We start from the raw sequence: 23,054 nt of genomic DNA, 5'->3' as shown, positions 1-23,054 counted from the left end.
GCACAAATACATGGCTCTATGGGGTGTTTGACACTGCCAAGAGCTTTGTCCGAAAAATCGGAAAGTCTGAATTTTTGGAGTCCGAAATATCGGTCGGCGACTGTAGAGGGTTTAAAAAAATCATACATGCAGCAGAAAGACATTAAAGAACACAATATCATGGCATGCGATGCTCAAACCTGCTCCCATGTACCTCATTCAAATGAATACTATCTTGTTCTTTTTGTAAAGTCTGTGTAGGAGTCGAAGTACGTATGTCATGGAGTTTCGCCTGACACACGTAATTTTACTGGTAATGCTGGTGTTCAAGAGAAAGACGTATCACTCAATGTGCATACATTAAACTTGGTTTAAGTAGAAAACGGTTTAGTAGAAATTCGTGCATAACTCAAACAACTCAGACGTCAAGTGCACACAATACATAAACCAATGGCTTTTAATGTTGTCTGATATCATTTGAGTCATTTTTGGGAAAACTTTAACATTTGCTCCAGACTTCATAAGTCAAAATACCCCCAAGTCAAACTGGCCACACTGGATATTGAGGTTCGAGTTATCAGTAGTTTGCTGTATAAGGCAAACTGGGTACTCACCGTAGAATTATCATTAGCAGAGGCATCTGTGTTATGGACACCACAAGTGTCATGGCAAATAGGAGCACCATAAAAGGTATGAAAGCCAGGCACGGCTGAGGACACGGTCCACTAGTGGCCAACGGTACTGCTGTGACCTCAGGGTTTACTGTCACATTGGGCAGTATGCAGGCGCAGAAGGTGTAGTTTTGCTGCATTACATAAAAAGGATTTTCCTGATGTAAGTGAAATACACATACACGTAACAGTCATCATAACAGTAATTCAAACATTACCATGCAAGCGCAATTAGGCACACATCGACAGTGCACTGGAAGGTGACACTTGGAGGGGAAGCGTCATCAGGGCACGCTTGCACGGACGCTGAGGATATTCGTCAGTGCATTTGCAGTCAGCAGTTTTGCAGTGCTCCAGGAACATTGAGGGCAGTGGCACGTGCCTAATGCACTACCGAAACTACTGAGGACACCACTGAAGAATTTCCTCAATGTTTGTGCAAGCAGTTCCGGGTGATGTGGCATATAATGCAGTAGACAACTCCTGTGAGGGTGGAGGATGTTCCAAGTGAAAGTTCACTGGCTACTTTGTAAAGCATCATTTTATGGCACTCCCTTTAGGACTCCTAGAACTGCTGGCACAGGGTTTAGTACAGATTGTACATCCTCCATTTTCCCTGGTATATTTAGAGAATTTGATGGCCATCCACCCCCTCCAGTAATGAAAATGGATAGAGCTTTTCATGCGTTTATTTTGATAGCATCATCAGAGTACTTTGCTCTATATGTTATACATGTGCATTTGCATGGTATGTACTCCCATATGTGGTGCAATCCTGATAACTCAAACTTTCTTAATTCGAACTGACACTTGGGACCTGTCAAAAAATTAACTTTTAGTATTGAGCTCTATGATGCTGTAGGGTGCGCAATCAGCAATGCGTCTGGCAACATTGCTCCCCGAAGGTCGATTTCTGCCTCGTCTCCACAGCTGCTGTCATGCTTCGAACGCTGAATGAAGAGCGAAGACCCTGGTGATGTTGCTCGGAGAGAGATGCCAACTCTTGAGGATGCCAACATACTCTTGAGGAGTCTGAATCTATGGGGTTTTGCTGCTTCTTTTGAAAATTAGCGGAAATGCGTCATGTTCACTGACGGTATTTATATTTTGCATACTGACTCTTTGAAAGAGGTTGATTTGTAATGCGAAATGAAATAAATGTAATTTTTTAGGCCATAGTGGCACTTTAAATTACCGTAATTTCACGTGTATAAGCCGCACCGCAGATAAGTCGCCCCGTTTTTAGGAACGTTTTGAACATTTTCGGGCAGATAAGCCGTGGGCAATACAACGCGACTAATTTGTGCGACAAAGGAGACCATAGAGAAGGCCATACACCCTGTGGTCTATACTCCGGGGTCAGCATGGTCTACAACAAAGGAGGTGAGTTCTAGTGTTCTACTAAGATCGGATTGTGCCCTTGTTGCATATTTTTCATGGATCGATGGGTCAGTGGCCTTCCAGAAGATATGAATCACTGTCACCACTTTCGTTAAAGCTGCTTGAGGGAAGGCACCAGGAAGGTCAGTCGACTCGAATGTGGACGTGCCCCTGTTACGCATTGTTCGTGCATTGGCAGGGCAGTGCTGTTCCAGAGACACTGTCGGCCCTTTCTTTAAGACCGGCGTATGGGGAAAATACCAGGGAAGAACAGTCATTAGATAAGCCGCAGAGCGCCCGTGGGAAAACAAAATTGCGCATAAGCCGCGGCTAATACGCGCGAAATTACTGTATGCTAATTGTGTGGGGGGGGGGGTGAGGGCAAAAATTGGTTTTACCAGGTTTAACCGAATAATACAAATGTGTACGTTTCATTCAGGCATTAGCCATTGACAATGAATAGAGCCTGAAGTTTTCAGGACATATTTTTTTCTAAATTCCGGGGGTAAAAATCGGGGTAAATAAGCATGTGCACTAAATTCATGCGAATTGAGGTGAAACAACTTCCCGTATGCTAAATTCGGGGAGAAATCGGGCTCAGTTACTCAAAGTAACAGTAGTGGTTTGGTACAAACGGTGATGTAACTGCATTTGCTGCCAAACAAGTAAGTTAGTGCATTCCTACAGACATCCCGGTGAGAGGAATTTGCCAGGTAAAAATCGGGTTTCACCCTAAAGAGTGAATCTTCAGTATCGGGTGCAAATTCGGGGAAGAATCGAGTAAAACCCTAAAACTTCAGGCTCTAACCATGAAGCCATCAGAAAGACCAGACTTACATGTGGACCATTTCCTGCACCGGCCCTACAGCCTGCATGACACGGTGAAAAGTAGGTGATGCCATTTCGTCCGCACACGGGTTCAATGTCATTGGGAGAGCAACGGCAGCCCATGTTGCAGTCCGCTGTCAGGTTCACTTGAAATGTGTCCAATTCGCTACTGCTACAGAAAAATGACGAAAGCAAACCCATTAGGTGTGCAATAGAGAGCTGAAGTGAATTAATTGTGTGTTCAACTTACTTGTTGAAGTAAGGCAGTGTCGCACCAGCCATACGAATGTTGTCGCAGCCCAGGAAATAAAGGAGGGTGTAAAGACCCATGCAGACAAGGTTGAAGAACAGCACAAACTGTATAGCTCCTGGAACGTGAAAGCAAGAAGAAATCAGGAATAATAATAATAATAATAACGAGAGATAATTTATAAGAAATCTGGTTAATCAATCATGTGAAGCACTTGCTTGTGAAGTACAATGGCTAATTTAGTTTCACTTTCAACGAATGACACTTGCACTTAGTGTTGTTTGTGTGCTGTCACATGGCATCCTTTAGTGAGACTCGACAGAAAGTGCACTAACTATTTTAGTGAGCTCCCCAAACTCACTTCACTTTCATGGACCGGGTGCATAGACTCAACAGCAGTCCTTGAAGTTCTTTTCGAGCATCATGTCATCATTCCACACTCATCCTCAAACTCTCAAATGTAAAGGCATTGATGTCCAGTTCACCATGCAAGGGTTTGTACTTTTTGTATTGACGCTTGTAGTCCTGAAGTTTGTATATTCTGTGCTTGTACTGAAGGGTTCGTAAGAAGCCTAAAAAATTACCTTTGGGTCTCATCTGAAACTTCTTCAACACGTAGCCACCCAAGAAAATCCCAACACAGGCACCAGGGATGGCAATTCCTCCTATTGACAGGAAAAATATATAACATGTATGGTTAACCCATGACACAAGAACGGACAAAATTTCTCGGGAATCATTCATAAATTGAGCAATGCGGGGGATCGAGGTTTTGAATCACTGGATGGGAACGGGCACGTCATAATGACGATGGAACTTTTGTGGAACTTGGTGAAAGCCAAAATTTTCAACAAAAAATGTGAACTCTTGAATGTAACAACGTTTTTGTATGTTTCCCTTCCTCTCTCTCGTCGATCACATCTTCAACGTAACGCGTTGTTGCATGTACGTGGTTCTATGTAATGAAATCAGTTATATACTCTACAGTAGCATATTCAGCACAGTCACCATTAGTGTCGTTATGATCTCTGTACAAGTTTGAGGTCGCAATGCCTAGCCCCGACAAATCCGAGCAATCATAGGTTTCAGGTTTGCCAAATGAATTGCTTCTGTCTTTGCAGGTGTGTTTATCGATGGCCGATTGCTTTTGTGTTGCTCTTCCTGATATGTCGGTTTCAAAGCCGAGAAGCACAGTTGCTTTGCCTGCTCTTGACCCAGAAACCTAGGTTACTTTGCTGAGTACATAACCAGTTCGTCCTCGGCTATTGCGGACACATTAGTGACATGTGGCTGATGAAGCTTAAGTAGTGTTCAGGTTAAACCTGGTGAAACACTCTTTACCCCTCGACTTGCATCACCGTTACAGGGTAAAACTTGAAAAACCCTGAAAACTAACTTAGCATAGTGCCAATTCAGCCACCAATAGGGGTAGTGGAGAGTGCTAAACACTTCATGTTCAGCACGGCCATTCCTCATCCTGTGTTCACATGAAATGCGAGAAGTGCTCTCTTTTTTATTTTCCACCCGAAAATCTGCTTTACTTCCCAATATCGCCGAATTTTACCTTGTTTTATAGCTCCTAAATTAAAGCAATTTTTACCCCCAAGACCTTAAAAAGAAAAGCATAAAACACGAAAACACAAGGCCCTAAGCTCAATCCGATCATGAATTGAGCTAAAAAATATTTCAGTATCCCAGAATAGTTCCCTCAAGATGTATTTGGAAAGCGAGGATACATAAAACAAGGGAGAAATATAAGGGAGATGTCTCGTCCCACGCGATGCTGTTCATAAAGTGAGGAAATTCGTAAGTGTGGTTTGACTTTATCTAGTTCCACATTTTGGTGATGGTCAGGTCCTATTCTGTAGCACACATGTGTACATGTTTAAAAAAAAAACAAATAGAAAAGATATAACATACCAGTGAAAATATTTGCCTGAGACTTTCCAATATTGAACTGTGTTTCTAGATACTTTGGGAGAAACACCACAAAGCCACTAACAATGGCTAGTTCCATGCACGAGCCAAGACAAGTAACCATGTAGATGGGGTTGCATAACAGATGCCACATGGATGCTGGGATGTCTGCAATGTATATCAGAATAACTCTTTCTGCTTAAACATATATATGACACAATCACAAACTAAACGCAGCTGCATCGTGCACACACAAAAAGAGCACAGACAACTGAAAACTGTACTATAGGTGGGTAGCAACAAAAAAAAGTTTGCCCGTGCTCAGCAATCACTCAATGCAGATGGCGCATTGTGTCTGCACATTGGAGCTCAGAATGCTATTCAATCCTGGCAGAGTTAGAAGTGACTGAACATCACAGTGCAGAGCTATAATGTGAAATGTATGGACCCAGTAATCAAACAATAGAAATGGCAGCACTGTGACCAGCAGTTGAGACTACCCCCTAGACACACAAAAGTGAAGCGGCTCTGATTGCAGTGAGAAATAACGGTTGCTTCAATGTCACGCGTCTAGGGAGCAGCGTCTCAACTGCTCTTCGCAATGCCACCATTTGCATGACGTTGACACAGAATTTACATTTTTCTGATCGTTTATGTGGGTGGCAGTTAAAATATACCATGCAATGTTTTGGCATTACAGTTTGGTATAGGGTTAAAGTAATGAAATTAATGTAATTTATTTTTAATTATATTGCCTTTATTTATACTCTATATTATACTTAATTGAATTAATATCATAAATGATACAAATAAAATTAATAATCTATATTACGTTAAAGGTCACCCAAGTAAATTCTACACCCGAAACCTTGCAGACGTCTCCAACAGCGAGAGCCATCCTCAATTTTTTACTAATGGCTTTGTGCGTTCTGCATTGTAAATTTTGCGCTACGATGTTCAATCACCCTGAAACTTACAAGGGCTAAATCACTTTAAGAGCTTTATGTGTAGACGAGGCAATACCCATATCCACTGAGTAATTGCTGACCACTGCATGCTGGCATGGACAAACTTTTATAGGTCGCTACCCTGTATTTTAAGAGATCTATCCAGGGGGTCACTAAGAGGTAACGGTCCTATCAGATATGTAGACCAGTGCTACTTCTTGAAACATTCTTTTAATTACGACGCTGTATATTTTTCAAACACAAAATCAGGTTCTAGCATTACAGCCGAACAAGTTGCATGGTCAACACTAAGATAAAAGAAGCAGAAGACACTACTACGCATTACCTTTAACTCGTCTACCATAGTTTTGTTTGTCTGGTGGTGGGTCATTTGTGGTGCTCTGCTGCTGAGCCCCAGGTGGCTTCCAAACTTCCATCTTTTGGGTTATGCCAACCGCCATCTTGTTACTGTTGAGATACTCTTCCTCCCGCCTTAGACGCATTCGCTCCCTCTGAAGTGTCTTAGGGAATGCAAAGAACGGCACTGCCACCTGCGGGGGGTTACCACAATAAATTATGATTAAGAGTCATAATTCATACTGCTAATGCCTACGAGAAACAGAAGACAGTAGGGCTCTGCCAATATTCGGATTTGTTGAATACAAATGCAAATATTTGTGCATTGGATTCGAATTCTGAACCAAATACAGTTGAACCTCCACATAACGAACGTTGATTTAAAGGGACGGTCTCGTACCCCCTGCCCCTTTCATAAAGTGTACCATTCGATTGCCCTTTGTTGAAAATGGAATACTGCTAATTTACCCGACAAAACACGCCACAGTTATTAAATAACCCAATTAAATTGATAAAGATTGCAGAGCACGCCGCGATCTGTGTTGGCAACAATAAGAACGGCCACGTCGCCCTGCGGGTAAGTCCGTGATAGGATACAGAAATCGTCTGCTTTTGCGCATGCTAGTGCATCGGCGTGAGCAGACGACTTTCAGAAGTTACTGGGCACCGCGGCAACTCTCATACATTTTCTTTCACTTCTCAGGTGAAAAACACGCATTCTAAGTAGTGGCAAGCATGGTGGTTCAGAACAACTATGTTAATCCTCAGAAACAAGTTAAAAGTCACAGAACAATCCCATCCACAATCACAAATCTGAAGTCGCTGGCCATCGGCGCGCGCGGTCGCATTACAGCTCCGACCAAAAATATATTACGCGCGCTTCCATTACACTCCCCGTTGTACACTGATCATGCTTCGAAATGAAGTGTCGCTGACGACGTACATGGAGAAGGAGAACGTGCTTATTTAAACACCGCATTAAATACTTGCGGAAAGAAAACACGTGACTCAGCTTCCACATATCCGATTGTGCGCCACATTATGGGAGACCCCACAGTCAATGCTCGGACTACATTCTCCGCTCACGGAGGTATATGCCTGAGTGTCCCCATTTCGAGAGCAAAGGGGATTACTCAAACCAAGGTGCTTCTGCAAGTTACAATTACCATGACAACGATGACGCACCCGCAGGCCGACGTCATAGGTGACGTATGCATGAGAGAGGAGCAGCTTTCGTCGTCTGCTCTTACGGCACGTCTCGACAAATTCCTCGAAAACGACTTGGATATTCCGAATGAAACTTTGATGGTTGTATGTGTACAGTACTCGTGAAACAAATTTTGGCTAAGTTTCGGAATCGTTCCGGCTGTACGAGACCGTCCCTTTAACGTATTATTTCTGTTTCCCCATAGAAGCCAATGCATTTCTGCAGTCGATTCAATGAAGCGTTTTCGTTAGACACGTTCTATTTAATGAAGCCTGTAGGCAGGAAACACCCGAAGCACCCCTCCTTTGTGCCGTCGCACGTGCCTCTCTCCATGTGCAGGGGAGAGGCGAGAGAGAGGATGAGTCCCACCCACAGGGGAGGGAAGGAGTAACGTGAACGTGACAATGCATTCTTATTGGTTACTGGCGTTGTCATGTGAAATGACGTAAGTAGCGAATCGGGCATTCATCGCTTTTGCCACATGCTTTTGCTGTGGGAACTGCACAATCGCTCCCCTATTGCATTCATTTTTTGCATTTGTTTTCCAGTGATGCTTTGTGATTAGCACGGTCCAAAAAGCGAAGGTTTCGTCAGCTGATGAGGAACTTGCGATAATCAATGTCATGTCCATGGTCCATGGCCAAAAAGAAAAATGACGCTCCTATCCGCGATTTACGAACATCCTGTGCTTGCCACGTCTGAAAGTACTGTTCACGTGAAACTTACTTTCTTCGAAACTTACTTTACTCCTGAATGGCAAGTAGCTGATGACGTTTGTACTCATTGAAAATTGTGCGGCATTCAATAATAAGCATGCACTCCATGTTTTTACGCCAGTCGTAATGACGGCGTAGCGTAGAATGGGGCGCGTGTGTCGGCGCTTGGGCAGTTTTTTCTGGACATATTCAGTTTAACAAATGATTCTCTTTAACAAATTAAAGTGTGGTCATTTACAAGCCCAAGCTTTTTGAAGGTGCACCTGTATGCTGAAAAATGCCAGAAGAGAGGGTATAAAACGAAGTGAGTGCAGCTGCACCCAAAGATCCATGTATATCCATGTATCTGCTGTGTGTGTGTGTTTGGCTCGGTTGTACAGTTGATGTCTGGCTTAACTGTAACTCAGTTCACCGGAAAAGCTGTTATCCGGAGTATGTGATCGGGAACAAACTTGCTACAATTGGTTTTTTGTCCTGTTATCTGCAATTCATTTTCAGTACCCAGACATGAAGCACTGGAAACAATTTTCCACGATCAGTGTCACTCTGATTCGCTTATTCAGAAATATGCAAATGGCCGCAGTCCTCGGCACTTGCTGGCGTTGGGAGTGTCCCCGAGGAAGGTCACCACCTGTGTGCTGTTCTACTCTCAGATTCCTTTTTGGCCAGAGGTCAGTCACTGGAGACTGGTATGGACAGACAGTTGCGATGCGCAACAGTTGCAAGCATTGGCTATCCAAACCACGTGAAAGTACTTCTACCCTTCAAGCCTGGGCCAAAGAAGAACTGGTCATTCTTTTTGGGAAGTCTGCGATCTACGGTGTTCCACAGGAACAAGAAATTGCGCTCATCCGGACAAGCGAGAGATGACTGCGTACTTTGTCACTTTGTACGTATTCACTTCGAGTACATAAAAATTTGCTTTCTATTTGCTTCAGGTATGAGACTATTTGCATTGTATTCACTTCAGTTTGAAAACTGCTATTTACACATCCCTAGAAAACAGTCAGCCGACAATCACATTTTCAATAGGACACCTTTCCTTTCTTAAGTAAAATTGCGTCTATCAAATTGTTCATGTGTGTGACACTTGAGAAATTACACGTAAAGTGTTACATACTGCACCAATCATCAATAGCACTTTTTCAGATACTTACGAACAAGAGCAGTAACCCGCAGATGACGAAGCCCACCCACCAAGCGCCGATCCATCTCTGGCTTCCGTGGAAGACTTCATGGGGCACAATGCCCCCTAGAAAGGCATTTTCGTGGTGGGACAGCAGGTAGCCTCCGAGCAAGTATCCGACTACTAGGCCAAATGCTACTGTGCTGTACATGCAGCCTGATAAAAAAATATCACATGCACCCACGTAAGCGTGAGCTACCCTCCACTTGCTTATTACTTCGGATACGGTACTCACCTATGTACATAGAGGAACTTTCTTTCCTGACATGGTCATCTATATATGTTGTTCCCAGTGTAAATATGGGGGTACCCCCACAACCAATCAAAATTTGCGCAATCATAAATATAAAAATATAAAGTCCGTTGGAAGATCGCCCGTCCATGCAGGTCTTCTCTGCCTCAGGGGATAGCGGAGGATTTATGAAGTGGCTGTGGTGAACAGAGAACAAACAGAGATCGCGTTGCAGTTATTATGCCATTGTTCGTTAGTATTAATCAATGTGACCAATATCGCGTAACAGCACTGCCAATTCCAAATACAGCATGCCCACTTATCCTGTCATTTACTCATGGCTACGATATGATTGTTGAGAATTTCACCTATATTTTACTTGGCACATTACCAAAGGCACCAAGTGTACATGATGGGGAATATATAATTGAAACCTGATGTTTTCGGTTTAACCATATCTTATGCCAAATGTTATCCAAGGACTTAAGGAAATAACCAAGAACCAAGGAAATAAGTACAGTTCAAATGTTGCATCCCTAAGGTCACTAACTTCGTTGCACATACCCAACCAGCACAATATCGTGGCTCAATATTGGACCAATATCAGCGATGCCGGCCCAATAACGGTCTAAGATTGCACCAATATTGGCGATGCCGGCCCAATATCGGTCTAAGACTGCACCAATATCGGCGATGCCGGCCCAATATCGGTCTAAGATTGGACCAATATCGGCGATGCCAGCCCAATATCGGTCCAAGATTGGACCAATGCTGCCAATATTGGTCCAATATTGGAGCAAGATTGGACCAATGCTGCCAATATTGGTCCAATATTGGAGCAAGGTGTTATGCTGCTTCGGTAGCTATTATGTAAGACAAGCTTACTGCCTTACTGGTAATACCACATTATGCTCCAGTGGAATTCACTTCCATAATTTCACATGGTTCCAACTGTGGTAGAACCTACCCACCCTAACAATGCTATATACAACAACTCTGTAGATAAAGAAGCAGACAAACGCGATGGTACGAACCTAGAATGCTCTGGCACCATGGCAGCAGAAGGCATATGGCAAGTGTTCTCATCCTCGGGCAATGTGAGATTCATCTTGTAGATGCCAGACAAGCTCGTTTGGTCAATGAAATATGGCAAGGAGAAAATAAACGACCCAATAGCCATCACTATGGTCCCTGAATAAATGAGAAACGGAATAAGTGTGGTTAGTGTACCAATTTACGGACAGTTTTCTCTCTTATGTACAGCCGTGCCCCGTTATTATGAACACCTTTGTCCCCGACAAAAGCTGTATACAAAGCGAGTCGTCCATATTGTTGACTATTAGAGGAAAAAAAAAAATTATTGAGGAAAGAAAACAGTTCACATGCATAACGATGTGCAACTCAGCAGATGAAATGCAAGCAACACCGGTTGCCACCGTCCTAAAAAAATTAAGCTCTGTTTGCAATGCCTCACAAGCCATGACAGCCGTGATGGTGATCTTGATATGCCCGTGCACTCAATGTAATTTGGTGGTCAATTCTAGAGACAAGTTAAATGGCCATCTCTGTGGCTGGAACATTCCACTCAGAATTTTATGTCCTTCTTGTTGAAAGAAGAATAAGGCAAGCCAGCTGTGACGTGGCTGTGTGACTTGGACTGAAGATTCATTCTGAAGAATTCTGAGTTAGTGTAGCCGTGTCATCCTTTCAGTCCTCCTCAAGCTCAAGGTACGAATCTTCAGTCCTCATTGTCTTGTTTTGCAAAGAAGTTGTCCCTGTGTTGTATGCAGCGAAATGTTTGCCAAATCATGGATGGGATTCCCTCAACAACGAGAATGAGCCGAGGCTGACTACAATTAGGACATCACAGACACTCAATCCTCTAATGCCCAAAAATTAACAAAGTTAGAAGAAATTAACAATACTGATGCCTGTCTATAACAGCAGGGCAAAAATACATAGGGCTCCATCGGTTTGGTTGTAGCTTGATGAGACATAGGTACACTGAAAGACCTTAGTCCCCATAAAAGGCATGTACTATATTTGGTGTCATCCATATTAGCATTGCACGACTGTACAATATTTTAAATCACATCAAGAACAACTCATTCAGAGCTCAGCTTTGCTCACCTTTGCCAATCCACACAGGAATGTGACGTTGGCTTCCCAAGTAGCTCACAAAAATAATGGTCAGGAGGTTACCAATTTCAAAAGAACTGGAAATGGCTCCTGAGACCCGACTAGGGATATCAAATCTCTTCTCTATGGTTGTAATTACACTGCAACGAAAAAGCAACACAATGTTGGCATGTAAGTACCACTGCACACCACTCTCACACTGTGGCTGCAATACCTGATGCGAAAGAATGCTAGAGAAAAAGGGTTTGATGACAAGCAGTACGTACCTATTTACATATCCTGTAGAAAGAGCCTGTTGCAGTGTAACTAGGACACAAGCTAGAAATACAAACACTCGAATGCTGGCAAAGTACTGCAAAAACCGTGGACGACAGCTCAGGATGCCACACTCTCGAAGGTTTGGGTCAACCACATCTAAAAGAGTAACAGAGGAAAGGGCTAAACACCTGGAAGTTCCACATAATTTCTTTTAAACATCTTCGTAACGTAACGAAACGGTGCAGTACTGTGCAGAGAAACATGGCTTGCGACAAATTTTTGGCTGAACACATAAATACATGACCTAACATTTTTTTTTCTAACGATTAAAAATCTTACGCACTGCCAACATGGACACCACAGCCACCATGCACAAAACACCGAAGGTTTCAAAATCAAAATGTTGCTAATATCGGCCAAAGCAGGTTCTCAGAAAAGTGGCGTGGCATGGTGTGGAATTCAGAATGCATACGCTAGCAATCCTTTACAACTTCATCATGTTCACCCGTTCACTTACCATTTGTTACTGCTTCCAACAAACTTCCTATAAAAAATAAATAAATAAATAAATGAAATAAAATAGTCGCCTTGACCACGAGTGTTGGTACAAACCGGATTACATTCCGCTGCTTCCTGTACTACTGTTGTTCATTTGAATTTGCTGAATTGTACATACATTGTGTATTCATTCATTGTGTATTCATACATTGTGTATTGTTTTGGTTTTTTATGGCACAAGGGCAACTAATTGGCCAAAGTGTGCCATCACACATTTCCAGTTATCTTCATTGCCCACATGTAGTACCACTGTAGAGGTATATCGTTGTGTGTGTGACTGTTGTTTTCCATTCCAGGTCAGAGTTTTTGGGAGTTCGATGTTTTACACTGAAAGCGAGGCACGAAGCGACACTTGGGATAACCAAACGCTGAATTGTGTCGGAAGCGATTCGAAGGCAATGCCATTATGGTTACCTGCGTGCATCAACCAACTGCAACAAAATTAATCGTGACGCAGGCAACATATGTCTGAGCATACCCCATACCCTGCAAGTCCTGTCCTGCATTGTGCATTTGCTTGTTTGCCCCTCCCTGTCCTGATCAGATCAACCAGTTATTGATGAAAACATAATTCAATGTGTTATTTTTATCATGCTGTAAAGTGTTGCATGTCCCCTTAACGTTTCGTTGACAAATGACATCAACTTGTCCATGTTTTAGCATTATTGTTGCAATGCCATTTGAACACCAGTATGTAGCTCATAAAGAAAATACAGGGCAGTATGATAATTTATTGACCCAGTACAGGAGAGTAAGAAATGGGAAATGCATATCTGTGATTGGAAGTGTTACTCCAAATGCTTTTCTGCATGTCCATCCAACCCATATGTGATTTGAAGTTTTCAGCTGGTTTCAGTTCTGTGAAGTCCTAGGCGCTATCAAGCCATTCTAATCTTCTTGTTGCAGAAACAGCTTCTTTTTTTGTTTACCCTACTCCATAGTGTTAGTGCGGAGATCCCAGGAATTTTAATGAAACAAGGACACCTGCAATCACGCTAATTTTTGTCATGCTATGAGGGCTCATTAAGAAGAGATTGCTCCACCATATAGAGGTGACTTTGTCCTGCTTAGACACACCATAGTTTAGCCATCAAGGTTTGAAGATTTTGTTTTGTTTCCTACTAAGCAGCATGCCCAATTCAACAGATGTACCTGATGTACATACATAAATGTATGATGCATATTTTTCATTAGTGTTATTTATTGAATTTCTGCTGCAATCGCCTTGCCAAATATTTAGTTGAAGTTTTCCTGTTTCAGTCATTTCCAATTTATCCCCTTATTGCACACAGAAGTTCAATTATGAATGTAGCCAAGAGATCACCTGCACCACTACCCTGCTTATTGTATGTATCCAAGGCGATAACACTGCTACACATATGACAGGATTATATATTTATAATCACATATAAACAGGATATATCCTCCTGTATCAAGAGGAGGATATATAGATTATTGCAAAGCAGATTGTAAAAGAAAAAAGAAAAGAAGAAGAGAAAAGAAAAATGAAAAAGAAGAGACCTTACCTCTGTCATTACTCATCAACCTTTCTGAATAATGCTCAGGTCTTGCAAAATCAACCCCACTGCAGTATGTGACTTCTGCCACGTGACTTGGTTGCTGTAAAGGCACCAGAGGTACACCATGGTGATGCAGGTGGTAGTAGTGATGATGGTGATGGTAGTGGTGATGATGGTGTGGTCGACTGTACTGTGCCGTCCCATCTCCTCCCGCCAGGGCAATAGTGGATGCTGATTGGGCCAGTGGCGAAAGGGGAGCATGATGGGAATACAACCCCATGCATGTGTAGAGGCTGGGATCGCGCACACCATAGTTGCCAGCGCTCTTGGTACGGCGATGCCCGCGGGCCCAGTGTTGGGGTGCGGGGGGTGGGAAGTGGAAGTCATCTCTTGTAGTGAAGCAGGGGGCGATCACCCTCGCATTCACGTCTAAGCAGCTTGATGAGGACATCGTCGTCAGGTTGTCCGAGGAGGGACAGACCCCTTGAGATCAGACACAAAGATGCTTGCGGTGTCGCTGGCTGCAGCGCATGGTGCTGCAGAGCTCTGTTGGGAAGAGATATTGAGATATAAGTGAAGAGAAGAGAGGTATATAAGATAGATATAAGATATATAAGAAGAGATATAAGGGAAGTGATATTCAACATGTAGTTCGGGGGACGTGCAAAGATTTGATATCCGGAAGCAAATGACGGAATATCATGTAAGAGGAGCTCAAAGCAATGTAACTCTCGTTGATCAATTGTTCAAACGATCGTATGGTGCATGTAATTGTTTACTGGTGATGCCGCCTAAAAAGCTTTGCAGATAACTACGCTAAAAATGAGGAACACAGTTTTCCGAAGTCCACGCATCATGTGACCGGACACCAGTTGAAGGTTACAATGGTCCGAGAAAGATAGTGGTACAAGTTACCACGTGTGCATGTCATTTATTGTTCAGTTCACCCAGTAACTATATATTCCTGTAATGTAATTCCTTCAAGTGATACACATGCTGAGTCTATGAGTATTCCAACATTTTCCATAACAAAAAAGTCAGCAAAAATGAAGAGCTCCTTTAACTGCATAGCCCTGTGTCGTAAGACCAGATCAACCAACATAAAAATGTGGTGTATTGGAGTTTCATAAGACACCCAACAAATTACCCAGTAGCAGATCATTCAGCATCACATTAACTGGATGCCAGTCGGTGTGAGGTCATTGCGGAACTTCCCTGGACTGGGTGAGGTTGGGAGGATTCATACTCTCCGCAAAATATAGTGCACGTGGTCATCCGATGAAGTGATGTTACTTTAGGGGTACCATGAAGACGGTATGAAGAAGTATGCACCGTCGTCATCGTTTGCCTTGGCCAAGGAGACAACGAGGACAACGAAGAAAGGGCACGAGGGTGGCGTGCCACGTGATGTTGCCACTGAACTCATTGTTGCAGTTTCTTTAAAAGCGAATTACGCTGTTCTTTTTCTGATTAAACTGGCTTGGTCAGCACTTGGCGTTTGGTCATTGGGTCCTGTAACAGAGGCGCATCACTGTGGAAGATGATGGAAGATGAAAGTCACTGAAAAGTTTAGCCAGCTGTAGGACTCGAACCCACATCTTCTGGATTGCCGGTCCAGGGCTCTACCAATTGAGCTAAGCTAAGCCGCCTTCTCAGTGACTTCCAGGGTGCGTCCATCTGAAGGGACAAACCAGCCACTCTCTCTCATTCTCCTCTCCCTCATCCTCAATTTGCCTAATTTCTTAGGCAAATTGAGGCTTTGTATGTATTTGTCCCTTCTATCTTGTTCCAGCCTCAGAACATCAGTTCTTTCATGTTCTTGTTTCTTGTTCACATCACTGTGCAGCAGATCACATACTCTGTATTTTAAAATGCAGTAATTCTACTTTTTCTGCAGTTTTGTGGCGTTACGCATGTGCAATACATCACATGTAATTTATCTTTCTTAGTATTAACAATGAAAGAGAAGGATGAATAATAATATAGAAGGATATGCAAGACACGCGTACACGTCTTACGAATGAACGTAAGGACTGCAGATAATGGGTGCAGAAACCTGTTTGTAGGTGACGCTATGGAATGCGCAGCAAAAATGGAATAGCTGCGAATGTAAAAATATACACACTTACTAAGCGATCGGGAAATTCATTTATTTCGAGACCGCAAAAATTGATGCCAGAGATTTTGCAACCGGGAAGATCGAGGTGGTCCCGACCCCGTCGTTGCTCCCTTGTGCTGGTCACACACTTATTCGAGCATCATTTTGCCCTGCCACCGTTGCTCTCAACTCAAGAGTGTATGCTTGACCATCAAGTTCACCAAGAAAAGGTCTGGTTCCACATGGGTGCCGCCTGCTGCCCAGTGGCCAGAAGAATAATTTTTTAGCGGGCTTCTATGGGAACTTCATATGAGGAGGAGATTTCACCTCCCTTTCCCAAATGCACTAGCAAAGGCATGAATTCAGGAGTGTTTCAACCCACCTCCCCAGGTACTCAACCCCAAACAATTCCAACTGTCCTGGCAAAGGCTCAGACTTGCAGCATTCTAACCCAGATGAGCATCATGGTAAAACTGCACAGAACATGCATCGTTTAATTGAAAGAGTTGTGAATTTGATAATGTGTATGAAACACATCTATCAAATTCACAACTGCAATAGAATGCATAGAATGAATGAAATAGAGTGCACGGCATGCATCATGCATGCATTCTACTGCACGCTGGGGTATTGAGTAAAAAGATGATTTTTTCTTATTTTTGCGTGTTGCATTTGGCAAGCTTGAACCTTTGAACACACGCCCGCGTCGAACTACGACACCGAAAAAGTGAGAGCATGGGTAACATGTTACGACAGTTTGCCTCTGTGCAGGGAAGAACGGAAATTCTGGAGAAACCACATGATGAAGTGTCCAATACCAAGGCAGCAATAAGGGGATACTCGTGGACCGGTATCGGACCATAGAAGAAACCATGTATGCCATACCGCGAAACGTTGCCCTCTTATTTGGGAGAGGGACCAATGAGGGCAATAGGGAAGAGAGAGAAACTGGGGAACTGTGTAGCCAGCTGACCTACTTCCACAGCTGATTGCCATTGGCAATCTTATGCACGTGACCTCCCTCGCGCTGCCTCACCGACAGAGACGCCTGCAGTGACGTCAGGGCCGGACGAGATCCGGAATTCGCAGTGCCGATCTTCTACGCGTCTGTTACCGTCTTTACTATCAAGATTGGAATGCAGGTTCATATATCGATGCCAACAGTCGTCTTTCACATTTATTTTGCATAACTCGGGACGCGCATTGCGAATTCGCGCATTATTATTAAGACCGCGAAATAATTCACCAGTAGGGCAGCACTAATATTCGCGAATTGTAAGCTTCACGCGAAAATTTCGAGCAACGATTGACTTCCAAAACAATACTGCGATCGCGAACTTTAATTGGTTGTACAGATTACTAACACAAGCACTTGAACATTTTACAGCATATCGTACCTTATAGTACAAAAAAAAAAAAAAAAAAAAAACGTACCTTTCGGTAGCGCGTTTGAGGGAAAGAGGGAGAGAGGGAAAGAGAGTGACCATGTCCTCCTCCGTGTAGCTTCCGTAGTACTCCTCCGGAAATATTTTTCTGGCTACGTTTATGCCTCGGAAGCAAGCACGCAGCGTCGCACTTGTTTTTCAGGCCGGCTTTACCATCGCCTTCTCTCACCACTTCTCCCATATACTGCAGCGTCCACATCCTTCCTTCACACCTCATTTGCCCCACTAAATTGTTTTCGTCACGACCGCGGGATTTCCCCTGGAAATATTGCGTCACTCTGTCGGAACAACGCGCAATAAATATAAGCAGCCTCTATATCCCCCCAGACCAACACACACACATACACGTCAGACCTTAGAGTCAGACCGAGAGAGAGGCGCGCACTTCCTCAAGGGGAAGTTTCGAAAGGCGGAAGCCGGAGATCCTGAAACAGCTGACGCAGATGCTCTTCTTATTTGAGACGCACATAAAAGGGGGGGGGGGGAGAAGAGTTACATACCAGATGGTTCACGGACCTCTTTCCAATTCCTTTGGCGCCGATGGACGTTGTTCCTCGTAACGCGGCGAGTGAAGTGATCGAGTGTGCGGAGACGCCTGGGTCGTTGGTCCAGTGGCGATTTAGGCGAGACTTAGAACCGAGATTGCGTGCGGCGGTAAATATTGTGCTGACAGCGGACAACAAACAAAAGCACTATCGAGCAGTACGCAGCTATAGCAACTCGGAGGAAAGTGCTAACTACACCGCGCGTCGCGTCAACGACGAGGAGCACCACGTAACACGGTTTTCTAGAGACGACGGCCCGTAATGCGACCTCTCCTTACAGGATCATGTAGTTCCAGAGAACTACACATTCGTGGAATTATGCGCTGGAACACGCGTACAAAAGTAAACACATTCTAGGAATTCCTGATGAAATGTCGTTGAAGATAATTGATTTGGGGTTCGGAGTCTGGGAGGACGACACGTCAAAAATCAACGGTGGGAAAAAATGGAAGTACAGGGTGTGTGCAGATAATGTATACCAGGAGATCCGCCTCTTTGGACACCTTGCGTTTCGCATAACATGTCCAAAAGAGGCGTACACCGCCTGCTTTCAACAAGTCAGAAGACAAAACGATATTCTGAGTGCTCGATCGTCTCGAGTGTGTCACGTGGTGAAGTTCTGTTTCTTTGTTTGTGATGTGTGGCTCCGCGCATGCGCGCATGTCATCGGCAAACAAACTTCCCTAATGACACGCAAATAATAGCCTTAGCAGGATCTTCAATACGCCTTGGACAATGCACGTTGTTGTATATTTTGGAACGGACACCGAAATACAGGCGGAAACGATTCGCTCCGCTCCAGAGGATTTTCCAACACTTGGACACAAGCGGCGTGCCCAAGGCTGGCAGCTTTCGTGCGACATCACGGCAACACAAAGGTCCAACCGTCTTTTGTATTCGTAATAAAGTTGCGAAACACAAAATAGCTTCCGGTGTCAACGCGTACGCGAAGCCACCGCAGAGCGCCATTCCTTTTTGTGTGTGTGTGTGTGTGTGGCAGTTTCTGCGATGCCAAGATTCATTTCCCACGCATGCAACCGGCGACACTTCCACTCGATATCACGTGCTTTGCAGTCTGATCCAGAAACTATTCAAGGACGAAAATCGCTCCGTCTCTCTCCCGCGTGCGATACGTGTGGTTTCACGAGCAATCTGCCGGCCAAACCCACACTCTTAAAAATGAACTTCACCGCATAGCACGCTCCTAGCAAACCATCATCTCAAATGATATCGTTATCTGCACTGATTTGTTGAAAACGGGGGGCGTACGCCTTCTTTGTGACACTTATGCTGTTCATAATTGTCACAAAAAAGGCGTACGCCTCCCGTTTTCAACAAATCGGGGCAGATAACGATATCATTCGAGATAATGGTTGGCTAGGAGCGTGCTATGCGGTGAAGTTCATTTTTAAGAGTGCACACGACCGCATACTGCTTGAGAACGATCGTGCGTCCTCGGACGACTTCACAGAGTGCTACTGTGCCGACATTTGTCTTCGTAAACTGTCTAAGGACGACAGAGGGAAAAAATTTGGAGGAGGGGGAAATGGGGCTCTGCGGATAACTAGAGGCCAAGTTCACAAATCCTTTAACCTGGGATATTCCCCCCCCCCCCCCCCCCCTATAAAGCTTGCCCAAAATTGAACACAGAATAACCGTAAAAGCGAGCTGGTGTAAATTAGATGTAGGTATATCACTTCCTTGAGGCTGAGGGAGAACGCACACGACACGAGACTGAAAATACCCGCCGAAAACGCCAGAAAGCCATAGAAAGCAAAAAGAAAAAGAAAAACGCTAAAGAAGAAACGCCAGAGAGGTCGAAACGCTTTTTAAAAAGCCATAAAAGATGGGTGTCACGTCCCCACCCTTTCACTCTTAAAAAACAGAGCTTCACCGCATAGCACGCTCCTATAGCCAACCATCATCCCGAATGATATCGTTCTTTCCCCTGATTTGCTGAAAACGGGGGCGGACGCCATTTTTGCGGCATTATGCAGTTCATAATTGCCACAAAAATGGCGTACACCTCGCGTTTTCGACAAATCAAGGGAGAGAACATTGCCATTCGGGATGACGGTTGGCTAGGAGCGTGCAATGCCGTGAAGTTCTGTCGAGACTGGGAGGTATCCGGGTTCAAATCCCGGTACCGGCTGTGCTGTCTGGGGTTTTTCCTGGGTTTTCCTCAGACGCTTTCAGACATATGTCGGCACAGTTCCCCTAGAAGTCGGCCCAGGACGCACATTTCCCCAGGGCGTCAGTCGTGACGTTGCCCACATACGTGAGGCCGACAACGGCAAGCCCTTTCACCATCACCACCATCCATCTGTTTTTGAAGACTGCGACCCCTCTCACCCGCACCACCGCCACCACCACCATCTGTTTTCAAAGTGCACAGAAGCCGTACACTACTTCGAGATGAAAATTGTGCGCAAATCGCTGCTGCGCCTTTATAGTCGCCCGCCTTCTCTTTTCTTCACGGCCAGGCGAAAGACTCCATCATTACATATTACGCCCGTTTGCGTGACAAACACAAAGACGGCGGCTCAGAGTCAGACGTCACAGTCTAACTCAGATTTACCACGGGTTGCAGTGAAATGTTCGCAGACGCTGTCGCCGTAATGCAATATTCACAAAAGGAGTCGCACTCCTTCGTGCCGTATTCGTGCATTTACCGTATTTACCACCTGTGTGTACTTAACCCGCCTAAGAGACATTTTGCCAAGCGGTACCTAGGATGCGGGAATAGCATAGTACCTCTCAATTCCTGAAAGCACTCAGCTCCTCTTGGATGTTTGCAGCACACACACACACACACAGCGAGATTGCTAGGTAAATTTCCATTAAAGGATGACAGGTGATATGACAGATGGCAGGATAAAGTAGATTTTTTAATGAAGATAAAGTGAATACAAAGAGAGCTAAACCGCACCTTGTAGCACGTATTATGCCAAGGACTTTAATGTGAAAGGTTCTTTGTAGAAAAAATCGCTAGAATGGCTGCCCTCTTATTTCCAGTGGCCCACATCGCCTGCTAAACTTCGTGTATACATAGACGAGTTTGCGGTGTCTCGTAGCAGCCTAAACTTTGTTACAACATTTACTTCTCGTACTATTTAACAATTTCGAGGCATATAATATGTTCTTTTGTTTTACCACTCTCTTGCCTTACAAGCTCCTCAAGGATTCCCCGACAGTGTAGGGAAAAGCGGTTTCTGATTGATTGATTGATTGATTGATTAAAAGAAAACAAAATGGAGATGTTAGTCCCAAGCCACTCGGGACGGTTTCTAATTCTCCACAATCTACTGATGTAAGATATATGAAAATATTTCACAGGATATTTTATTATTTCTTTGTTTATTTATTTCGAAAACGAGAAACCGAAGATAAAGAGTGGAGCTAGGGTCAATGACAGGTGCTATTATGAGCACCCTGGCCCCACCCCAAAACCATACCCACTAAGGTACAGCTCCCGTCAAAGTTAACAATGACACCGAAAAAAAAAAAAAATCTCTCTCATTTCCAAACATGATAACAGCTGGGGGCGCTGGGGGAATGTTAAGTGAACAAAATCCTTGCGTTAAACTAATAGAACAATTTTGTTAAATAAAGATTTCCTCGTGGCCCCGAGGGTCGCTGTAATCGCGCTCGTGAACGAGACCACATTTTTTTCCCAGCGTTATTATTAACTTTGTCGGGAGCTGTACAATCTTCATCCTGAGAATGCTTAACATTCGCATCATTTCCAACGTCGTGTGGGAATACAGCCTGACAACAAGCAAAGGAATTACAACAACAACAACAAAAAAAAAAACGATTTAAAAGTAAGTTGATGCGCTAATAACGAAATGGCGTATACTGTTAGAAAAATTCATTTCGGTTTTTAAAGAAATTGGCAGCGGGTTCCACGGAACGCTCGATAGAGCGATCGGCGGCTGCCAATCGAAGACGCCATAAGCCTCGCTAAGAGGTCCAACGACCGCTGCTGGTTACGTAAAAAGGTTCTCAACCTTTGTTTTCGTTTCTGTTAAACAGTCCAGATTTTGTTTACGTAACGGAAGAAGTGCCGTTCGCTTCCGCTCCTCCCTCGGCAACCACTTAGTTGCTATGCCGATCCGCGCCGACACCTCCGGACGACCCAGTTAGCCTTCGTGGGCTGCTCGCATGACATTGCCGGAAACCAGTTACAGAATATCATTTTCTCGGCTAATCATCCGATGGCTTATTACGCGAGCCCTCTGCAAGCGCTATCTTCCGTTTCTCTTGTTTCTCGTTCGCACCGCCTGCTTCGATTAAGCGACAATCGACTGCAGAACAGCTTGCAAAACGGTGCTGCAGGGCTTCGCGACATTAAGGACATCGTTGCGAGATAATGTTACATAAGGTGCACCGCATAAATCTACTGGAGTGACAAATGGTACCGCTAAAAACCTTCAACCCCATAACCTTCTTTAGGAGCTAAGGAAGGAGGGTAATTGTGTATTCACAGGAGCGACGTCCCCACGGAATATTCTAGTGGAAGAAAAAGCAAAAAAACTGCTCACCGGGCGGAAGTTACGCCGCATCTCATGTTGAGCATTCGCACGGCGCAGGAATATGGGGGTGCCGTGCTGCGCACATATAGCAGACCACACCACTGACCATGTCGTCTGCCACAGAATTTGTCGTGTCGTCTGCTACGATATATGTTGTGGCTGAGCCTACAGCATATTGCTCATGGTTAGAAGAAAAGAAAGTACGGAAAGACTTGACATTGACTTGACTTGACACTCGCGCTCACGTAACGGCAGAAGGCTATGACGTATTCCTCATCTTCCGTTG

General features: G+C 44.2%; 1 protein-coding gene across 3 annotated transcripts in view; it reads right to left on the bottom strand.

Annotated features, from left to right (window-relative positions):
• The window catches only part of LOC135400376 (solute carrier organic anion transporter family member 3A1-like), an 87,221-nt gene that overhangs the window by 6,000 nt on the left and 58,167 nt on the right, over positions 1-23,054 (bottom strand). The window contains exons 1-13 of one of the 3 annotated variants that reach the window (XM_064632220.1): positions 17,678-17,947; positions 14,152-14,691; positions 12,076-12,223; positions 11,801-11,949; positions 10,705-10,861; positions 9,674-9,867; positions 9,410-9,594; positions 6,319-6,523; positions 5,029-5,193; positions 3,693-3,773; positions 3,109-3,226; positions 2,868-3,030; positions 594-784 (exon numbers count right to left, since the gene is read on the bottom strand). In XM_064632220.1, the coding sequence (XP_064488290.1) occupies positions 594-784; positions 2,868-3,030; positions 3,109-3,226; positions 3,693-3,773; positions 5,029-5,193; positions 6,319-6,523; positions 9,410-9,594; positions 9,674-9,867; positions 10,705-10,861; positions 11,801-11,949; positions 12,076-12,223; positions 14,152-14,596 (2,201 nt within the window). In that variant the 5' untranslated portion in view covers positions 14,597-14,691; positions 17,678-17,947. Of the gene's footprint in view, positions 1-593; positions 785-2,867; positions 3,031-3,108; positions 3,227-3,692; positions 3,774-5,028; positions 5,194-6,318; positions 6,524-9,409; positions 9,595-9,673; positions 9,868-10,704; positions 10,862-11,800; positions 11,950-12,075; positions 12,224-14,151; positions 14,692-17,677; positions 17,948-23,054 lie in introns of those variants that run through there. The other 2 variants (XM_064632219.1, XM_064632221.1) reach the window with 2 other exon arrangements.

Source organism: Ornithodoros turicata, chromosome 7 (genome assembly GCF_037126465.1).
Source record: "Ornithodoros turicata isolate Travis chromosome 7, ASM3712646v1, whole genome shotgun sequence".
NCBI classification, from domain to species: domain Eukaryota; kingdom Metazoa; phylum Arthropoda; class Arachnida; order Ixodida; family Argasidae; genus Ornithodoros; species Ornithodoros turicata.
This window is presented reverse-complemented; position numbering and strand designations above follow the sequence as displayed.